General features: G+C 43.5%; 1 protein-coding gene across 1 annotated transcript in view; it reads right to left on the reverse strand.

Moving 5' to 3' along the window:
* Nucleotides 1-23,128, reverse strand: part of LOC129814840 (zinc finger E-box-binding homeobox 2-like) — a 52,497-nt gene that overhangs the window by 8,719 nt on the left and 20,650 nt on the right. The window contains exon 2 of the mRNA XM_055867916.1: nucleotides 661-987. Coding sequence (XP_055723891.1) covers nucleotides 661-987 — 327 coding nt within the window. The remainder of the gene's footprint in view (nucleotides 1-660; nucleotides 988-23,128) is intronic.

Consider the following 23,128-nt stretch of genomic DNA (forward strand, 5'->3'; position numbering starts at 1 on the left):
CAAGGTGTTGAATCAGCTTTTTGATATGCCACACCTGTCAGGTTGATGGATTATCTTGGTAAAGGAGAAATGCTCATTTAATATGGATGTAAACAAATTTGTGCAAAACAGTTTTGAGAAATAAGCTTTTTGTGCATCTGGGACATTTCTGGGATCTTTTATTTCAGCTCATGGAACACTTTACATGTTGCGTTTATATTTTTGTTCAGTATAGTACACTACTTTTGACCAAAGCTCTGTGGTAGTAGTGCGCTATAGGGTGCCAACTGGGATATTTGGGACAAACAAATCTCGGTTAACCCAGAACTAAAACTTGCATAATTGGTCAGATGCTCAATTAAGTTCTGGATCATATGTGTTAAGAGAAGGCATAGAACGAGTATCGGAAGCGGAACGAAAAGCTCCACCCTTTTTCTTTTAAGTTGCAGGTAAGTCTATGGACCAAATGTCCCCTCCCCTTCCAAAATTCGAAAGATACAAAAACCTGCGGAATCGTGATTTGTCCAAAGCACCGGAACTAATACTGCTCGTTATATCACGCATCCCGTTGTATCATGAAAGATCTACGGAACCATCCATGTTTACGTAGTCTGTCCATATAAGAATAGGGACAAACCAAGACTGAAGAAGAAAAAGTGTGACCTTTGTTGATAAGCTTACTATAGGTCTTGAGTGATCCCTGCTCCCTCTCTCCATCCTTGTCCTCCATGGTTAGCCCACTCCCAGGGCTCTCCTCCTCGGCCCCCTCTGCCCAGTGGCCCCCTCTGGGGCTGGGGCTGAGGCTTAGGTTGTGGGGCCGAGTTGAGAGGCCCCTAGGGCTGGGGCTGCCTGCTGGCTCAGTCCCCTCCCCGTCACCCTCTCCCTCGCTGGGGGTCAGACTGGTCTTGTCCAGGCTGTCCTGATAGTCCTGGACTTCTAGGCTCCACAAACCCACCTTATCATCATCCTTCCCCTCCGAGCCCAGCGAACTGGCCTGCTCAATGTCCACTGTCGAGAGAGAGAGAGAGAGAGAGAGAAGGAGGTTTATCAGTTAAAGGTAATTTTATCTGCTCTATATTTTTGACATTGCGTCACTGACATATCTAACACAGTGAGAGAACATTTTAAAAGGCAAACTGCACAGGAATAACTGGAGAGTGTATTAAACAGCAGAGTACAACACATCAAAGTGTGCGAGTGCTATTGAATCCAGTGCCACTTTTCCCCGTCGTGGAGACAATGAATGATTATCAAACACACACACACACACACAAATCTGAGAGGGACCGTATAAGCCACTTTTTCCCATCATGGAGACAATTCATGTGGATCACAAACACATGCAGGGGATTTCAACTGTAGACTCTTATTTCCCAAACTCCTCTGAGGTCTCTCTCTTTCTATCTCATTCCCCTCCCTCTGATTGGCAATATCTAATCATTACCACATAGAACCATACATTGACTTTGATGGGTTTATATACATCATTGCACAGAACTTTACTTTTTAACAGGGAGCTCTTTGAGGCACAGGGTTGGCACATGAAAATATATGTTTGTGTTTCTCTATGAAAAACGGTGTAAGTCACTTGAAACAAAGCCACACAAAAACAGTTCATAAACTATAAAATTCAGGTCTGCAACTTTCACTGGGTATGACAGGGACGTTTCCATATTCTGAAATTGCATCCCCCCCCCCCCTTGTAATGCCAGGGTAGTGGGTTCAATGGGCCCACCCATATGTAAAATATATGCAGGCGTGACTTTCAGATGCTTTGGATAAAAGCGTCTGCTAAATGGCATTGATATATAAAGTGGGGAACCTTTTCAGCTTCGCTATGACCGCATTGGCAATATCTAATCATTACCACATAGAACCACACATTCACTTTGATGTGTCTAGCACTGCATAGAACCCTTCACTTTGATGTGTCTAGCACTGCATAGAACCCTTCACTTTGATGTGACTAGCACTGCATAGAACCCTTCACTTTGATGTGTCTAGCACTGCATAGAACCCTTCACTTTGATGTGTCTAGCACTGCATAGAACCCTTCACTTTGATGTGACTAGCACTGCATAGAACCCTTCACTTTGATGTGTCTAGCACTGCATAGAACCCTTCACTTTGATGTGTCTAGCACTGCATAGAACCCTTCACTTTGATGTGTCTAGCACTGCATAGAACCCTTCACTTTGATGTGTCTAGCACTGCATAGAACCCTTCACTTTGATGTGTCTAGCACTGCATAGAACCCTTCACTTTGATGTGTCTAGCACTGCATAGAACCCTTCACTTTGATGTGTCTAGCACTGCATAGAACCAGTCACTTTGATGGGTTTACATACAACATTGCATATAACCCTTCACTAAAGACGAAGCTCCGATGTGTGTGACTTTGACAGTATTTTCCACTAGATACAGTATGTGCTGAATTGGCACTGATATTTGCCAGTGTTGGCAAAGTAAAAATGTCATCCTACAGTTTGTTTCCTCGTGTATTTATTGTTTGAATCTCCTGCTGTTCGTGTGACATCAAATGAAGGCAAAAAATGTATTTAGTTAAACAAACACACAACATACAACATGAACACAAAAGTTGATACCTTATCAAATGAGAACTCAGGGAGGGATTTGTCGACTACAGCATGTGTACACACTTTGAACGAGATGTTCTATGATGTATTTACTGTTATGAAGTCATGGAATGAATCACTGGCCTGTATTCAGTTCATATACAAGTGAATTACTTGCGGCTTTGCTACGAGTACATTGTAAATGGATATTGATGAAGCCGTTCTATATTTACATCTCCAAGGAATGACTCCAGGTATGACTAGATTTCTATTCTCTTATTTAAAAAAAAAAAAAAGTGAAATAACCCCTTAGGTTTTTGTCTTACGTTATGTGATTGTGTTCACACGCGGTGAGTAAGCAGATGAGTTCATGTTTGGGGAACCCGCTGCCATTTTAGAAGAATAATATGATTGGTCAAATGAGTAGTCAAGACGAGACACACCTGCATCATTCTCACTGACTGCATATACAGAAGAGCTGAGGTGACTAAATTCAGACGTGACCTTTATGACTATGACTGTGATGCTTTGACTGTCGTGGAGAAGTGGGCCGGTGGGCTCCAGGGGCAGCCCAGACTTGCAGCTATTTCATTTCCAGCGTCCTCAGTTTCGCTCTGCTCTCTCACAGTAAATGCATGCTCCGGCTGACATGCAGGGAGCATGGTTCACAAGGCCCCCCCACGCTAAATTCACTAGTCACGAACTCCGTGTTCAACAAGATTACTCTTCACTGCCGTACCAGATATTAGAAGCACAGAGGGAGCTGTTTTCCTGCTCTGCTACGAGCTGAGAGTGTGAGGTAACTCCTATAAAGACTTTGAAGAGTCAAAATGAGGATGTGCTGGGCAGAGTTGCTGGGCATCTCCTCTGTCTGTCTGATCACTGAAGTTGGTGTCAGCACAGTGATGTAAATATTAATATGGTGAGTGTTCTTGTTCTCAGACAGTCATCCAAACAGTCCCCTTGAGGACTCACTGATCGACAGCCTCAGCCATGATGCAGCAGGGTAGCGTGACAAAAGGTTACAATCCCATCAAACGAAACATGCAAAATGACAGTTGTCCTGTGTTCTCAGTTGTGTTCTATTCTCCAATTCCTCTCATCTCCTTCTCTCTTTTTCTCCTTCTCTCCTGTCTTCTCCTTCCTAGCCCCCTGCACTGTTCAGCCTCTCTTGGATTTATTGGTTCTTACCCAATAGAAAAGAGTTTGTGAAGAATGCACTCGCTATCCAAACAAATAAATCAAGTGTGCAACTAATGAAAGCAATCCCCAGGCCAGGTTGTGCGATGCTGCTTTAATGACAGCACATGCCGTACAGTGTCAATCACTGTTATAGGAGAGAAAAATGTCATCCAATTTGGGAGGTAATGTGGACCAGACCAAAGTTCTCCCTCTCACTGGTAGGTTGGAGCTGACTGTATTGGCGGAGCCCAAAATGGCACCCTACTCCCTACATAGCGCACTACTTTTGACCAGAGCCTTATGGGCCCTGGTCAAAAGTAGTGCGCTATATAGTGAGTAGGGTGTGATTTGGGGCGTACAGTATGTCTTACAGAGAAATCCCAGCAGGGATAAGAGTCTCGTCTCAACAACACGCTGCAACATGGGCCATATAGTTGTACCTCTCTATCTCCCGTCGTTTCAGGAAACAGATTGGATCACAGTTTCATCCCCTGTAAAAGGAATGTAAATGTGGTCTCTCTGTCTTTCCACAGTTCAGCTAGATCTCAGTGAAGGGAGACACAGTAGGAGCTACCAAGTCTAACTCTGGAGCCATATACTGTACATATACATTTACTGTACATATACATATACTGCACATATACATATACTGTACTGTAGCAAGATATTATATCATGTGGTGTGGCGACCAAGTTGACGTTAAATTTGACTAAAAAATAGATGAAAATCATTTGTATTTTGAAAAGTGTTTAAATATAAAACAATTCTGCAGCCTACTCCGTTCTCTGTCAGTCCGTCATTATAAAGCTATACAAATGCATTATTAGCAAAACTTTTGAAAAGTCAATTATCCCATTAATCATTAATATTGGTATAAGTCATAATTACATTGGTACCGTTCATAAATGAGATAAAGGCCCCTGAAATGATTTTATACCAATACACCTGCTCAGAGAAAGAGATCTCGTTTAAGAAGTATTTTTTTTTCTTCAAATCTAACAATGATTGGCACAACCTGTTTTCAGTACTCCAGCACCCTACCCTTGTGAGGATAACGACAACAATATTTTTTCTAAAATGTTTTATGAGATTGGAGAACAAAAGAGCCCAATAACATCCAATATGCACCACCATATTTGACCATAATTGATGAAAAATATATATATATTTGACCATATTTGGTGGTAAAATATGGTGGTGGATCTTCGATGTTATGGGGCTAGTTTGCTTCCACTGTCGTGGGGCCCTTTTCAAGGTCAACGACATCATGAACTATACCAAGTAACAGGACATTTGAGCCTGAAACCTGGTTGACTCTGCCAGGAGGCTTAAACTTGGCCGCAAGTGGATCTTCCAGCAAGACAATAAGTACAAGCACAAATCAACATCCACAAAGAAATAATTGACCAGAAAATCAACGTTTTGCAAGGGCGATCTCAAATCTCCAGACATGAACCCCATTGAAAACCTGTGGTTTGAATTGAAGAGTGCAGTCCATAAGCGCAGATTAAGGATATAAAGGATCTGGAAAAATTCTGTATGAAAGAATGGTCTAAGATCCCTCCCAACGTGTTCTCCAATCTCAATAAAACATTTATAAAAAAGGCCAGTGTCATTATCCTCGCAAGAGCAGGGTGCTAGAGTACTGAAAACAGGGGTGCCAATCATTTTGACCACAACATTTTTGAGATTTTTTAAAAATAACTTTTAAAAACAAAACTCTTTCTCTGAGCAATTGTATTTGTACAAAATAATATCATTTCCCAAAATGTTTTACAGTCTTTTTTTGCTCATTTGTATCAAGGGTGACAATTATGTGAATTTCTCAAAATACTTTTAGTTCCCTAAAATGGGGGACTATGTACAAAAAGTGATGTCATTTGTTAGTGCCATCCGATATCGATGAAAATTAAAGCTGGAAGTCTGCACTTTAACCTCATATTGTATCATTTATAATCCTAAATTCTGGAGTACAGAGACAAAACACCATGTGTCACTGCCCAATTACTTTTGGAACTCACTGTATGTTTTTCAAACTCTATTATTAAAATGACATTCTAAAAGGGAAATTGGTTCACTCAAACATTTTGATTTCATTATAAACCTAAATTATACTCTGACAATATTTTTGAGGTTAGGAGATTTGCACAGACATGATGACTTCCAAGGAAATAAAATACCAATCTACGAAAAGGAGAAGAAACCACATGGGCCCCATATGACAGTAAATGAATTCATCACTACAGCTAAAAAGATTTCTGAAAAAAAAAGGGAATTATGCATATTTTGTTGATTTTAAATGGTGGAGAGGAGAAGGAGCGACTCACTATTATTGATCTTGAGGAATCTGACATGCAATGCAATGATAAAACAACAAGGAAATGCTAACCAAAATGGCTACCCGGACTATTTGGCTACACGGACACAACCCCTCTTTTACGCTGCTGCTACTCTCTGTTTATTATCTATGCAATAGTCCCTTTACCGCTACCTACATGTACATATTACCTCAATTACCTCGACTAACCTGTGCCCCCGCACATTGACTCTGTACCGGTAACCCCTGTATATAGCCCCGCTACTGTTATTTTACTGCTGCTCTTGAATTATTTGTTATTTGTTTTTTTATTTTTTACTTCACACTTGTTTTTCTTAAAACTGCATTGTTGGTTAAGGGCTTGTGAGTAAGCGTTTCACTGAAAGGTATTCGGTACACCTGTTGTATTCGGCGCATGTGAGAAATAAAATTTGATTTGATGGCAACGGTAAACATGCCGTACCCCACAAATTATGCAGCGCCCCCCCCCCCCCCCGGGTCAATTGAGAGTTGCATGTGACTACCACATTTTTGTTAATTACTATAGCTCCCGCCTTGGGCCATTCGGTGTCATTTTGGAAAGGCCGAATCTCTATGGCTAAACGCATCCCTCACCCAAGTTCCGTCCTAATCGGGCCAGTGGTGTCTGAGATATCACATGTGACTAACGTCCATTCGGAGAGAGACAGATGCACAGTCACCTCCCCGATTTCCTCGTGGGGGACAGTTAAATTAGTAAAATGGCTAAGTATTTTGAACCGTATTTCAGATGAATTAAAGGGGTGATACTAAAGGGGGGAACGATTTGGATAGAATGTCAAATGTACACATTCAAAATATCTGAATGCCTTTACTTAGCAACAATCAGACATGGCAAAGATGCCATTGGGGCAGCCGTAAACAGGCGCTTTCACACGGCCAACTGTTGTTCAACATAACATCCAGAAAACCAGTATGTTTCTCAACTCTCTGAAGAAATCGAAGAAGAAAAAAAAAATCACAATTTTACAGCTGTGTTACCACATGCAAGGTACAGGAGAGGAGGCCACATTGACAGTAATGGCAGCAGTACTTCTCAAGACACAGAGGAAATTGTAATGGTGGGCGAGCAAAACACACACTCGCGCAGTATAGAACTAAAACTCATAAAAGTTATCTACATGAATTTACTTTTCTTGTGCAAGTTCAATTTTAAAAAAACATCTAATTGATACAGGGAATGTATTAGATGAAATGCGGCTAATTACTATTTAAAAAAAAAATATATATAATGTTTTTTGAAAAACAAACAAACTCCCTAATAGACAAGATACCATTTCTCTCACAATAACCAAAATGTGAAATGCTATGTTACACAAGCCACATATTTAGACAGAGACACACATGCAGGAAATAGTTACAGTAGCCTACCTATGATGACAGAAGTTCCACAATGAGGATGATGATAAAGATTATTTAATTAGGACATTTTAGAGATCAACTAGCCCAAAACACTAACGCAACGCAATGTCTGAATTATAGCAAATACCAAAGCAGCTATTTGACATTCTTGCAATGAGTCAGAGGCACCACATCTAAGAACAAACACCTCCCACTCCAGCGCTTCTATCAACACTGTCAGTCTGTCAGGGAGGCAGGCAGGTCCATCGCTCTCTCTGCCCTCGTTAGGCCTGGTCTGATAGCACACAGAGAGAGCGAGGCCACATCGCAGAGCGGAAAACCAGGACATTATAGCAAAGCATTCAGTATATCAAAGATGCCTATTTTGCTCTAAATTATAAACTGGTAATAGATTAGACATCAACTACGGTACTGGCCCCACATATTCAACTAATATGCAGAGCAACCATTTGTATTGTTCAATTGATTGGTGGTTGAATAAATCCTTAATAATTACTCTGCATCAAACTCATGTCGATAAAGGCTTATATTTAGCTGCAGCTTTATAACATTCTTACAGTAGAGTAAGTATAGAACAAGTGTCTGTCTATTGACGGTAAAATAAATAACTTACAGGTTATTAACAGCACAGATACTGTACCGTAAGTGTGTACATTTTAGGCCCACTACCCGGAGGTGTGTATATTTTAGGCACACTACCATCAGACTTGCAGAGACACTTGCCCTGGCGTACTGTGCAGGAGGCCACGCTGTTGTATTGCTGCAGAAGAGTGAACATTCATGCTATAAAACTGTGCTACTGGGATGGCCAATCTGGAGGCGAATGAAACGCACACCCGCTTAGGCCTGGTGCTGGCTTGCAGAGAAGAACATATGAAAAGAGATAAGAAGAGCTGCACACTCTGGGAGCTCAGATGCAATCCTTTTATAACCAATGTTTCGACACCTTCGGTCTCAGTGTAGAGTTTCATGTGAAGCCAGTCTTGTGATTATTGTGTTTTTGGCTATCCATTGTAAATCATGTTTGCAGGCCTATGTAGCCAAATTGTATTTATGATCTAATGTTATCCATTCATGTTTTTTTTTTATATGTTCTATTTATATCACTAAACCAATTAAGTCAAGCCACAGCCAGCCATGATTACACACACCTGTGTCCTTTCAAACTATATAATGTTTCGAACATTATATGTTTGTCATTATACCCTGACAAAGACAGCTTGTCTGTCGAAACGTTGGTTCTAAAAATCTGTGCTCCTAGAGTGCTCTCCTTTTCTTTTTTCTACTGGAATGGCCAACATGTATCATATCAGTTCCATATATGATGGGGTGGAGAGCATAAGTTACCATTAGTAATACGTGGGTGTTGATCAGTAATGTCTTTGTGGAGTGTGTTGCTTCTCTCTGCAACTGCGTAGGTGTGAATGTGTTTGTGGAAGAAAGAGATAATGAGATAGAGGGACAGATATATATATATATATATATATATATATATATATATATATATATATATATATATATATATATATATATATATATATATATATATATATATATATGAGAGAGAAGAGGAGAGATCAAGATCAAGAGATAGTGTGTCACGCTGCCCCGTCTCAGATCATCTGTTGGCTATTGAAACGAAAGAAGATAGCGGGGGGAAATTCCCTGAGCTCTCTCAAGTCAGCTAGAGACCAGACCCACTGCATCAAAAGACACAGTGCAGCATCACAGATCAGTCACTCCTTCTCTCTTTTGATGTCCTCAGAGAGCATGATGTAATAATTAAAAAGACATCACCCTATCAAGTAATCCACACACAGATTGCTGTGTCAGAGATGAAGAGATGCACATAGAAAAAGAGAAAAATAGAAAGAAGGGAGCTGCAGGGAGGAATTGAGCACCTTGTATCTTTCCTGACAGTCATCTTAAGCCCATAGGTTAAGCCTGTGCAGAGGAGTGTCTATGTATGAGTTCATGCCCACATAGTCGACAATATGATACCCTGTTACTCACTAAACCCAGTACAGGAAGCAGAGCCGGCACCAGAAAGAATGAGTTGGACAGGCCTTTGATTTCCATAGGCTGGCAGGTTTTTTCACGGGACCTCCTATGTGTGCACGCGCTTGCTCGTTCACAACTTGTTAAAATGGGTTTGGTATTAAAGACCTTAGGCAGCTCGTGAGTTTCAAGTTGGGGGAAGTTTACAATTTATCCAACCATTTCTCCCAATCAGCGTGCCAGTTACGTTTTTGTTCCTTAAAATCATTGTCACATGGTTATCATAAAAATCTTAATGTTAAAATTCAACTAAGGCGAGAGCCATATGGACACATTGATACACTGTGATCCATTGGCGGCTAAAGAAATGAGTGCATAGAACTCAGAGATAGCCTATAGGCCAATGCAGCAATAAGCCTAGAGCTTCATCGTCAAATAAGTAAAATCTGTAAATAGGTCTAAAGTCGACAAATAAAAACAGTCGAAAATATTTCACATTCATCTCTCTACTCCGCCTGTCTGCCTTCCTCTCTGTCTGTCTTGACTTGAGCTATTAATGGTGAAGTGCAACATTGTATCAAATCATCAACTGTGTCAGCTGACGCTGTAGCTAGCGAACTTGCAACATTACATCAACTAGCCTGTTCCGGGCCCTCAGAGTTTCCCGCACCAGTGAGCTCAGGACAAACCGTCAGGACAGAGAGCTCTTTTTTAATGACGTTTCCACTGGATATATGGAATCATCAGATCATTATGCTCTTTCACACCAAGGCTTGGCGATTATCGAAGCCGGGAGTGTTGCTACAAAGATATTTAAAATACTTAATCACAATGGATGTTAAAAACTTGACTGGCCTGCACAGAGCCCTGACCTCAACCCCATCGAACACCTTTGGGATTAATTGGAACGCCGACTGCGAGCCAGGCCTAATCGGCCAACATCAGCACCCGACCTCACTGATGCTCTTGTGGCTGAATGGAAGCAAGTCTCCGCAGCAATGTTCCAACATCTAGTGGAAAGCCTTCCCAGAACAATGGAGACTGTTATATCTCCATATTAATACCCATGATTTTGGAATGAGATGTTCCACGAGCAGGTGTCCACATACTTTGGGTCATGTAGTGTTTGTCACCAGAGAAAGCATCTGAGCGAGCGAAACAGCCCCCTTCTATATGAAGTTAATGTATCTGATGCTGTCTGGACAGAAAAAGTATGACATACCATACTCTTCTGGTCCAGACAGCATCAGATACGGTTGAAGTCGGAAGTTGACAAACACCTTAGCCAAATACATTTAAACTCAGTTTTTCACAATTCCTGACATTTAATCCTAGTAAAAATCCCCTGTCTTGGGTCAGTTAGGATCTATATTTTATTTTAAGAATGTGAAATGTCAGAATAATAGTAGAGAGTGACTTATTTCAGCTTTTATTTCTTTAATCACATTCCCAGTGGGTCAGAAGTTTACATACACTCAATTAGTATTTGGTAGCATTGCCTTGTTTAACTTGGGTCAAACGTTTCGGGTAGCCTTCCACAAGCTTCCCACAATAAGTTTGATTTCCCCATGGTGTCAAGCAAAGAGGCACTGAGTTTGAAGGTAGGCATTGAAATACATCCACAGGTACACCTCCAATTGACTCAAATTATGTCAATTAGCCTATTAGAAGCTTCTAAAGCCATGACGTCATTTTCGGGAATTTTCCAAGTTGTTTAAAGGCACAGTCAACTTAGTGTATGTAAACTTCTGACCCACTGGAATTGTGATACAGTGAATGATAAGTAAAATAATCCGTCTGTAAACAATTGTTGGAAAAATTGCTTGTGTCATGCACAAAATAGATGTCCTAACCGACTTGCCAAAAGTATAGTTTTTTAACAAGAAATTTGTGGAGTGCTTGAAAAACGTGTTTTAATGACTCCAACATAAGTGTATGTAAACTTCCGACTACAACTGTACATGGTCTACACAGACTGAGACAGAGGTGCGCTGCTGCGTCTTTCTGTAGGCGCGTGTCTCGCTCAAATGAACTGTTGATATTTCATTTGGACAGGCAGGTGAAATAAATTTGGACAGGCAAGGAGGTGCGGTAGGGTGGGCCAGGCCTCCTAAGGCCCGCCCATAACACCAGACCTGACAGGAAGAGGCCTTAATAATTGTCTGAACAAACCAGAGCCCTCCTCTGGTTTGCTCTGGTGAGACATAAATAATTTCAATGTTATACGGTTGAGACTTGAACATGTGGACTCCCTTGTCTGTCACCATCTAAGAGCCAGGTCTGTTGGCATCGACAGCATGCAACACATTTCAACCAGATCTTCTTCAGGCAATGCAACAGGACTGCGAGCAGGGGGTCTAGAGGATTATAAAGTGCAGAGCGCCAATCTACTATATCTATCGAGCTACATCAGTGATAGGGGATCGGGGTCTCATGAAGGAAATGCACAGCTACAGTCCAAACCACAGAAAGGGTTAACAACGGATGTACCTGTACTGTTGTTTAGTCTCATTTTGACTCACTTCACTCACTGTGTTGTGAAGCAAGGGGAGGCTGAGAACAGAATAGGACAAGGGGAAGATCGGCAAATAGATAGATAGTGTAGAGTTTTGGCTTAAACTTCCAGTTTGATTTTAAACCGAAACCTTTTTTCATCTTTGGTTTACCAAGTCTTCGACAGGGACTTCACATTAGGATGGTACAGTGTAACACCTGATCTTATGGCAACGTACACAAACAACAATTATCCAAAGTCATCTAGATAACCTCACCTGTCCTGTCCCACCATTTCCCCTAAACTTCTACATTTGGAGAGAGATATGGTGTGCGAGATTAGCCTATATGGATGTGTTTGTGTCTGTGTGTGTGTACTTGTGTGAATGCATGTACTTGTGTGTACAGTGCAGTCGGAAAGTATTCAGACCCCTTGAGTCTTTCCACATTTTGTTAGGTTACAGCTGTATTCTAAATCTACACACAATATCCGATAATGACGAAGCAAAAACAGGTTTTTAGAAATGTTTGCCACTTTATTTAAAATATAAACAGAAATATCACATTTACATAAGCATTCAGACCCTTTACGCAGTACTTTATTGAAACACCTTTGGCAGTAATTACAGCCTTGACTCTTCTTGGGTATGACACTTCAAGCTTGGCACACATGTAGTTGGGGAATTTCTCCCATTCTTCTCTGCAGATCCTCTCAAGCTCTGTTAGGTTGGATGGGGAGCATTGCTGCACAGCTTTATTCAGGTCTGTCCTGAGATGTTCGATCGGGTTCAAGTCCGGGCTCTGGCAGGGCCACTCAAGGACATTCAGAGACTAGTACCGAAGCCACTCCTGTTGAAGTTTGAACCTTCTCTCCAGTCTGAGGTTCTGAGCGCTCTGGAGCAGGTTGTCATCAAGGATCTCTTTGTACTTTGCTCCATTCATCTTTTTCTCGATCCTGACTAGTCTCCCAGTCCCTGCCGCCGAAAAAAACACCTCCACAGCATGATGCTGCCACCACCATGCTTCACCGTAGGGATGGTGCCAGGTTTCCTCCAGATGTGGCGCTTAACATTCAGGCCAAAGAGTTCAATCTTGGTTTCATCAGACCAGAGAATCTTGTTTCTCATGGTCTGAGAGTCTTCAGGTGCCATTTGGCAAACTCCAAGCGGGCCGTCATGTGCCTTTTACTGAAGGGTGGCTTCAGTCTGGCCACTGTACCCTAAAGGCCTGATTGGTGGAGTGCTGCAGAGATGGTTGTCTTTCTGGAAGGTTCTCCCATCTCCACAGAGGAACTCTAAAGCTCTGTCAGATTGACCATGGGGTTCTTAGTCACCTCCCTGTCCATGGCCCTTCTCCCCCGATTGCTCAGTTTGGCCGGGCGGCCAGTTCTAGGAAGAGTCTTGGTGGTTCTAAAATTCTTCCATTAAAGAATGATGGAGGCCACTGTGTTCTTGGGGAACTTCAATGCTGCAGATATTTTTTGGTACCCTTCTCCAGATCTGTGCCTCGACATAATCCTGTCTCGGGGCTCTATGGACAATTCCTTTGACCTCATGGCTTGATTTTTGCTCTGACATGCACTGTCAACTGTTGGATGTTATATAGACAGGTGTGTGCTTTTCTAAATCATGTCCAATCGATTGAATGTACCACAGGTGGACTCTAGTCAAGATGTAGAAACATCTCAAGGATGATCAATGAAAACAGGATGCACCTGAGCTCAATTTCGAGTCTCATAGCAAAGGGTCTGAATACTTATGTAAATAAGGTTTTTCTGTTTTTATTTGTAATAAATTTGCAAAAATGTCTAAACCTGTTTTCGCTTCGTCATTATGGGGTATTGTGTGTAGATTGCTGAATATTTAAAAAAATAAATTTTAGAAGAAGGCTGTAACGTAACAAAATGTGTAAAATGTTATCAAAACTTTGAAATAACACATATGGAATCATGTAGTAACTAAAAAAGTGTTAAACAAATCAAAATATGTGATCCGATTTGTGATCCGATTCAGGAAACTAGGCATATGTTGCATGTCACAACTACACAAGAGAGCCGTTTGAACGTAAAAAAAATGGAAGTCCCAGAGTCATCTCTGCTGCAGAGGATAAATTCTTTAGAGTTTGCTGCACCTCAGATTGCAGCCCAAATAAATGCTTCACAGAGTTCAAGTAACAGACACATCTCAACATCAACTGTTCAGAGGAGACTGCGTGAATCAGGCCTTCATGGTCGAATTGCTGCAAAGAAACCACTACTAAAGGACACCAATAATAAGAAGAGACTTGCTTGGGCCAAGAAACACGAGCAATGGACATTAGACAGGTGGACATCTTTCCTTTGGTCTGATGAGTCCAAATTTGAGATTTTTGTTTCCAACCGCCGTGTCTTTGTGAGACGCTGAGTTGGTGAACAGATGATCTCTGCATGTGTGCTCCACCATGAAGCATGGAGGAGGAGGTGTGATGTTGTGGGGGTGCTTTGCTGGTGACACCGTCTGTGATTTATTTAGAATTCAAGGCACACTTAACCAGCATGGCTACCACAACATTCTGTAGCGATACGCCATCCCATCTGGTTTGCGCTTAGTGGGACTATCATTTGTTTTTCAACAGGACAATGACCCCAAACACACGTCCAGGCTGTGTAAGGGCAATTTGACCAAGGAGAGTGATGGAGTGCTGCATCAGATGACCTGGCCACCACAATCACCCGACCTCAACCCAATTGAGATGGTTTGGGAGGAGTTGGACCGCAGAGTGAAGGAAAAGTAGCCAACAAGTGCTCAGCATATGTGGGAACTCCTTCAAGACTGTTGGAAAAGCATTCCAGGTGAATCTGGTTGAGAGAATGCCAAGAGTGTGCAAAGCTGTCATCAAGCCAAAGGGGGGCTTCTTTGAATAATCAAAAATTTATTTTCATTTGTTTAACACTTTTTTGGTTACTATTTCATAGTTTTGATGTCTTCTACAATGTAGAAAATAGTAAAAATAAAGAAAGACCCTTGAATGAGTAGGTGTGTCCAAACCTTTGACTGGTACTGTATGTATGTATGTGTGTGTGTGTGTGTGCATGCATGTGTCTGTGTGTGTAATGGGAAAGGAGGTACCTAGTCAGTTGCACCACTGAATGCATTCAACCCAACCACTCTGAATCAGAGAGTTGTGGGGGACTGCTTTAATCAACACCCACGTCATCCGGGGTGCAGTTGTTGTTGGGTTTTAACTGCCTTGCTCAAGGGCAGAACGGCAGATTTTTCCACCTTGCCAGCTCTGGGATTCAAACCAGCGCCCTTTCGGTTACTGGCAAAATACCTGCCGTCCCTCAAATGTCAGTGAGTGGAGTTGTGCACATTATCTTGAGGTGTCTTGCTATATCCCTGTGCAGCTGTGCCTTGCCTGAGCTCTGTTCTATTCCGTGTAGAGCGGTGGGATGTTGGGTTGGGTAGGAATGCAAGGACACATGGAGGGACCAGTCCCACACACTCACCACACACATACACACAAACACACACCACACCGCATATGAATCAAAAACCCAACTCCAGTTCAGTTCATTAACTGCTCTGTCATCTCAAAGTCTCTCACACTACTCTATAAATACCTTACTTTCCCCAAAAAATTTGTTTTCCCTTTTTTTCAGCACATGAAAACGCTTTACTGCATCTTCCAGTTCTTTCTGATGTGGGCTCTTTATTTTGTACATTTGAACAAACCACACAATGGTGGTTCCGCATCGAGAATATTAAAACATTCTCCTGGGGGAAGACAAAAGGTTTGAAGTTTTAATAGGGTAGTCTTAAATAAAACTCCTCTTTGAGTTTAACAGCTATATAATGTGGGACAGTTATGGGTTTAGTTTCTAGTTGAATTGCAACTTATTTTCTGTTACGGTCCGAGAGATCAGGGGGCTGAGGTCTGACTGGTATGCCTGGTATCCACAACACTGAGTGAATCCACAAACGGCTCCCTATTCCATATAGAAACATTTGTCTCTCTACAACATCTTTATGATCTAAAACATCTGTATGAGATTAGGAATGAGGTGTTTTCACAGCAATACAAATATAAACGCAAAGGAATGAAATGTTGCATTAAAATCATCAAAGACTTCATGCTTCATCGACCAAAACTAAATCTAGACAACAGAAGGATCAGATTTAAACATAAAGTAAAGATCTATAAAAGGTTGTTTCTCTGAGTTGTTCTTTGCTGCATGGTACTCTTGGGTGACTCAGCACATCAGCAAGGAGAAAAGGAAACATTGGACATTGTTGGTCACCGCCTTTCAAAGTGTGTTGCATTATGGGGGGGGAATGGTCTAACTTGCACTTACATGTGACTACATGAACTTTACAGAAATCGTATGATCAAAGGTCGACTGCAAGTTTCTGCAGTTGCTCTTCACCGACAATAGAGCCTGTGGGAGGCTCTATCGTGAAGCAGTCATTCGGGTATTTTGTTAGACTCAAGCGAACGTGACCAAAGAGGTGACTGAAACAGGAACCAACATTGCCGCAATTCATGTGAGGCTTTCTCTCTCACCATTTGATTTATTTTTTCCGTTTATGAGACTGTGATATGGAGACATGTTTATTCCGACATGATAAAGAACAACTGTTATTAACGACGCTGCACTGAGCCTTGCTGTTGGAAAACCACATCAGTGTCCGACTTTCGGGTGTCGCAGACGCACCTCCCCCGACTTCTCTCCTCTACAGCCGGTTGCTTTCGCCTTACCACTCAAACGTCAAACGAGCCCCATGACTCTTTCACTCTTTCCCTCCTTTTACACACATACCGGGCACCCCCCTCTGGTACATACCGGTATTACATTGTTTCAATAGACCCACTTTCACAGTCATGACACAACTCAGCCTCTTGTTTATCATTTGTCTTGGTGATGCCGCCAAGGTGAATATATGAAGAGATTTTTCACAATTCATCTTTCCTAGATGCATCCGCTCTCCTCTCCTCCATCTCAAAACGCATTGGAGAAGAAAGTCTGAGGGGCGGGACCATGGACCTTCTCCTTCAATACGGTTGAAGGAGGAGAAAAAGAGAATGCAAGGAATCGTCACAAGACGAATTGAGCCATGGACTATCTGGCTGATATTGTACTTCTTTTAACACCAATATATCGGGCCTTGCTTAAGATATGACCACACACACACACACACACACACACACACACACACACACACACAGACACATTGTTGGTAGGATCACACACACACTCTGATAGGATTCAGTGTAAACTGAGTCATGTGCTTTCTGCTCTGTGAGAACTTCAGTTCAGTGAGCTGCTGAAGTGCTTTCTCGAATTTAGAGTTGATGTCTAATAAAACGACTTTAAGGACTTTTTACCTCCCAAACAACCTGGCGTGTGTGTGTGTGTGTGCGCATACGTGCATGCACGTGTGTGTGTGTGTAGTCATGTGTGATTGCGATTGTGAGCGTCTGTCATATGTGAGCATGCTCGCAACTGTGTGTCGCTATGTGTGTGTTCTAGCAACAGTGGGTATGTGTGTGTGTGTGTGTGTGTGTGTGTGTGCACTAGCGACAGTGCATTCATGTGTGTGTATTTGTATGTGTGTGGTGATGTGCGTGAGAAACAGAGCCAACACCTTGAAAAATCGACTAATTAAACTGTGCGAAAAGTGCAGAACCCACCCACCAGAGAGTATGTGCATGTCATTACTGCCTGCATTACTGACACTGACCCAGATCGAGAAAAAGAGAACGGAACAAAGAGTGAGAGAGAGTGTGTGTGCATGTGTCCATGCACGCGTGTGTGTGTGGCAAGGGATAAAAAAAAAGAAATAAAAAAAAATCTATGAAATAAAAACTCAAATTCAACCAGAAAAAAAGGGTTTGGTTTAAAAAGCAAACTGGGAGTTTAAGAGTATCTTTGAAGTATATCACAAGCCCTGTGACTGGGATTAGAGCTGTGTTAAGTCGAAGCAGAAGTTGTGTGCCTGGCCATGGGGCTTTGATGGCTGCGCTGTGGTGTTTGAAGTGGTTAGCAGAGGGATGGGAGCAGCGTGTGGCGTCTAGTGGGACAGACGGGAGGCAGGCGGAGGGGGAGGCAGGTGGGAGACATGGGAGAGTTAGGGAGGGGGGAGGGAGGGAGGGAGGGGAGAGGCAGGGAGGCGACAGCACGGGGCTGGGGAGCGGGGGGGTGGAGGGGAGGTAGAGTGTGGGGAGACCCGACCACGGGGCAGAGAGAGAGGGAAGGAGGAGGAGAGAGAGTGTGACAAGAGTAGCTCCGAGGGGGAGCAAGGGTGGCGACAGCACCGGCTGAGGGGGATTCAACCAGAAAGTGAGAGAAAAGGGATAGAGAGGAGGGAGGAGGAGAAGGAATGCTAGAGAAGAAGAAGAAGAAGGCTGAGTGCTGGCTGTGGTGCCGGCTGGGTGGTTTTCAGATCCAGGGTCTGGGACCAGGCACAGTCAGAGCTCTGATATCATCCACACACACATACTGTGATGATGCAACCATCCTCAGATACACGTCCAATACGTGTTAGAACCCTTCCCCTCCAATGTGCGTGTGTTTATGAGTGTGTGTGTGTGTGTGTGTGTGTCCACTGCTCCATGACCACCGTGACAAGAGCCTGAAGAAAATTCACTATAGGTTTCAATATGTGTTCTCTCTACCTCTGACGGGAAATCCTGCTATCAGGTACCATGACGAGTGCGTTAAAAAAGTAATTTGGGGTTTCATATTCATGTTAGCTATACTGCAACTATACATTTCGCTTACGTTGAACACCCCTGTGACCTCTCTTGAATTTGTTTGATTTCTCAATTTAAAAGAAAACTGTTTTACGTAAGCAATTCAATTCCTCAAATGTCAGATAATCCTATTATTTCACAGTGATAACCAGAGGTTCCCTTTCAGTCAGTCGGTCAACTCGGGAACAACAGCTATGGGGAGTTTGCTCGCCAGCGCCCTCTACTGAAAAACATTAGAATCATGCCGGACAATTTTTTATTTTTTTATTTTTTTTATTTCACCTTTATTTAACCAGGTAGGCTAGTTGAGAACAAGTTCTCATTTGCAACTGCGACCTGGCCAAGATAAAGCATAGCAGTGTGAACAGACAACAACACAGAGTTACACATGGAGTAAACAATAAACAAGTCAATAACATGGTAGAAAAAAAGAGAATCTATATACAATGTGTGCAAAAGGCATGAGGTAGGCAATAAATCGAATAATTACAATTTAGCAGATTAACACTGGAGTGATAAATCATCAGATGATCATGTGCAAGAAGAGATACTGGTGTGCAAAAGAGCAGAAAAGTAAATAAATAAAAGCAGTATGGGGTGAGGTAGGTAAATTGGGTGGGTAGTTTACAGATGGACTATGTACAGCTGCAGCGATCGGTTAGCTGCTCGGATAGCAGATTTTTAAAGTTGTTGAGGGAGATAAAAGTCTCCAACTTCAGAGATTTTTGCAATTCGTTCCAGTCGCAGGCAGCAGAGAACTGGAAGGAAAGGCGTCCAAATGAGGTTTTGGCTTTAGGGATGATCAGTGAGATACACCTGCTGGAGCGCGTGCTACGGGTGGGTGTAGCCATCGTGACCAGTGAACTGAGATAAGGCGGCACTTTACCTAGCATAGCCTTGTAGATGACCTGGAGCCAGTGGGTCTGACGACGAACATGTAGCGAGGGCCAGCCGACTAGGGCATACAGGTCGCAGTGGTGGGTCGTATAAGGTGCTTTAGTAACAAAACGGATGGCACTGTGATAAACTGCATCCAGTTTGCTGAGTAGAGTATTGGAAGCTATTTTGTAGATGACATCGCCGAAGTCGAGGATCGGTAGGATAGTCAGTTTTACTAGGGTAAGTTTGGCGGCGTGAGTGAAGGAGGCTTTGTTCCGGAATAGAAAGCCGACTCTAGATTTGATTTTGGATTGGAGATGTTTGATATGAGTCTGGAAGGAGAGTTTGCAGTCTAGCCAGACACCTAGGTACTTATAGATGTCCACATATTCTAGGTCGGAACCGTCCAGGGTGGTGATGCTAGTCGGGCGTGCGGGTGCAGGCAGCGAACGGTTGAAAAGCATGCATTTGGTTTTACTAGCGTTTAAGAGCAGTTGGAGGCCACGGAAGGAGTGTTGTATGGCATTGAAGCTCGTTTGGAGGTTAGATAGCACAGTGTCCAGGGAAGGGCCGGAAGTATACAGAATGGTGTCGTCTGCGTAGAGGTGGATCAGGGAATCGACCGCAGCAAGAGCAACATCATTGATGTATACAGAGAAAAGAGTCGGCCCGAGAATTGAACCCTGTGTTACCCCCATAGAGACTGCCAGAGGACCGGACAACATGCCCTCCGATTTGACACACTGAACTCTGTCTGCAAAGTAGTTGGTGAACCAGGCAATGCAGTCATTAGAAAAACCGAGGCTATTGAGTCTGCCGATAAGAATATGGTGATTGACAGAGTCGAAAGCCTTGGCCAGGTCGATGAAGACGGCTGCACAGTAATGTCTTTTATCGATGGCGGTTATGATATCGTTTAGTACCTTGAGCGTGGCTGAGGTGCACCCGTGACCGGCTCGGAAAACGGATTGCACAGCGGAGAAGGTACGGTGGGATTCGAGATGGTCAGTGATCTGTTTGTTGACTAGGCTTTCGAAGACCTTAGCTAGGCAGGGCAGGATGGATATAGGTCTGTAACAGTTTGGGTCCAGGGTGTCTCCCCCTTTGAAGAGGGGGATGACAGCGGCAGCTTTCCAATCCTTGGGGATCTCAGATGATACGAAGGAGAGGTTGAACAGGCTGGCAATAGGGGGTGCGACAATGGCGGCGGACAGTTTCAGAAATAGGGGGTCCAGATTGTCAATCCCAGCTGATTTGTATGGGTCCAGGTTTTCCAGCTCTTTCAGAACATCTGCTATCTGGATATGGGTAAAGGAGAAGCTGGGGGGGCTTGGGCGAGTAGCAGCGGGGGGGGGGCGGGGCTGTTGGCCAAGGTTGGAGTCGCCAGGTGGAAGGCATGGCCAGCCATTGAGAAATGTTTGTTGAAGTTTTCGATTATCACGGACTTATCAGTGGTGACCGTGTTATCTAGCCTCAGTGCAGTGGGCAGCTGGGAGGAGGTGCTCTTGTTTTCCATGGACTTTACAGTATCCCAGAACTTTTTGGAGTTAGAGCTACAGGATGCAAATTTCTGCTTGAAAAAGCTGGCCTTTGCTTTCCTGACTGACTGCGTGTATTGGTTCCTGACTTCCCTGAACAGTTGCATATCGCGGGGGCTCTTCGATGCTATTGCAGTTCGCCACAGGATGTTTTTGTGCTGGTCGAGGGCAGTCAGGTCTGGAGTGAACCAAGGGCTATATCTGTTTTTGGTTCTGCATTTTTTGAACGGAGCATGCTTGTCTAATATGGTGAGGAAGTAACTTTTAAAGAATGACCAGGCATCCTCAACTGACGGGATGAGGTCAATATCCTTCCAGGGTACCCGGGCCAGGTCGATTAGAAAGGCCTGCTCGCAGAAGTGTTTTAGGGAGCGTTTGAAAGTGATGAGGGGTGGTCGTTTGACCGTGGACCCGTGGCGGATACAGGCAATGAGGCAGTGATCGCTGAGATCTTGATTGAAGACAGCAGAGGTGTATTTGGAGGGCAAGTTGGTCAGGATAATGTCTATTAGGGTGCCCATGTTTACGGATTTAGGGTTGTACCTGGTGGGTTCCTTGATGATTTGTGTGAGATTGAGGGCATCAAGCTTAGATTGTAGGACTGCCGGGGTGTTAAGCATATCCCAGTTTAGGTCACCTAACAGAACAAACTCTGAAGCTAGATGGGGAGCGATCAATTCACAGATGGTGTCCAGGGCACAGCTGGGAGCTGAGGGGGGTCGGTAGCAGGCGGCAACAGTGAGAGACTTATTTCTGGAGAGATTAATTTTTAAAATTAGAAGTTCGAACTGTTTGGGCATAGACTTGGAAAGTATGACAGAACTTTGCAGGCTATCTCTGCAGTAGATTGCAACTCCTCCCCCTTTGGCAGTTCTATCTTGACGGAAAGTGTTATAGTTGGGTATGGAAATCTCAGAGTTTTTGGTGGCCTTCCTAAGCCAGGATTCAGACACGGCAAGGACATCAGGGTTGGCAGAGTGTGCTAAAGCGGTGAGTAAGGCAAACTTAGGGAGGAGGCTTCTGATGTTGACATGCATGAGGCCAAGGCTTTTTCGATCACAGAAGTCAACAAATGAGGGTGACTGGGGACATGCAGGGCCTGGGTTTACCTCCACATCACCCGAGGAACAGAGGAGTAGTAGGATGAGGGTGCGGCTAAAGGCTATCAAAACTGGTCGCCTAGAGCGTTGGGGACAAGGAATAAAAGGAGCAGATTTATGGGCGTGGTAGAATAGATTCTGGGCATAATGTGCAGACCAGGGTATGGTGGGGCACGGGTACAGCGGAGGCAAGCCCAGGCACGGGTGATGATAAGAGAGGTTGTATCTCTGGACATGCTGGTCTCAATGGGTGAGGTCACTGCATGTGTGGGGGGTGGGACAAAGGAGGTATCAGAGGTACGGAGAGTGGAACTACGGGGTCCATTGCAAACCAAAACAATGATAACTAGCCTGAACAACAGTATGCAAGGCATATTGATATTTGAGAGATACATACAATAAGGCATAAAGTGATTGCAGGTCATGATTGGGAGAGCTAGCTGAAACAACAGGTGAGATAACAGCAGCTAGTCAGCTAACACAGCAACAGAAGGTAAAAATGGCGACGACTGGGCAGAGAGGGTCGGATTAACTACACACAGATCCTGAGTTAAGGCACAGAGCCGACAGATAAAACACAAATAAACAGAATGGAGTACCATGAATTAATGGACAGTCAAGCAGGCATCAGCTATGTAGCCAAGTGATCATAGTGTCCAGGGGGCAGCCGTAGATGGAGCAGTGAGGCCTCCACTAAGCTAGCACGCGTTTAAAGTTAGTAGCCCGGGGGGTGGTCTGCTCAGACGGAGGGGGTCTGCTCAGACGGAGGCCGGTTGAGGGCACCGGTTGAGGGCACGTCTGCAGACCAGACGTGGTCGTGTCGACAGAGAATCCAAGCCGGATAGCGATGGCGAAAGAGAGGTTGTGAATTGTAGAATTGTGTTTGCTAACTGGTGCTAGCTTCCTGGCTGCGCTAGCTGCAAGATAAGCTAG

This window comes from Salvelinus fontinalis, chromosome 18 (genome assembly GCF_029448725.1).
Source record: "Salvelinus fontinalis isolate EN_2023a chromosome 18, ASM2944872v1, whole genome shotgun sequence".
Taxonomy (NCBI): domain Eukaryota; kingdom Metazoa; phylum Chordata; class Actinopteri; order Salmoniformes; family Salmonidae; genus Salvelinus; species Salvelinus fontinalis.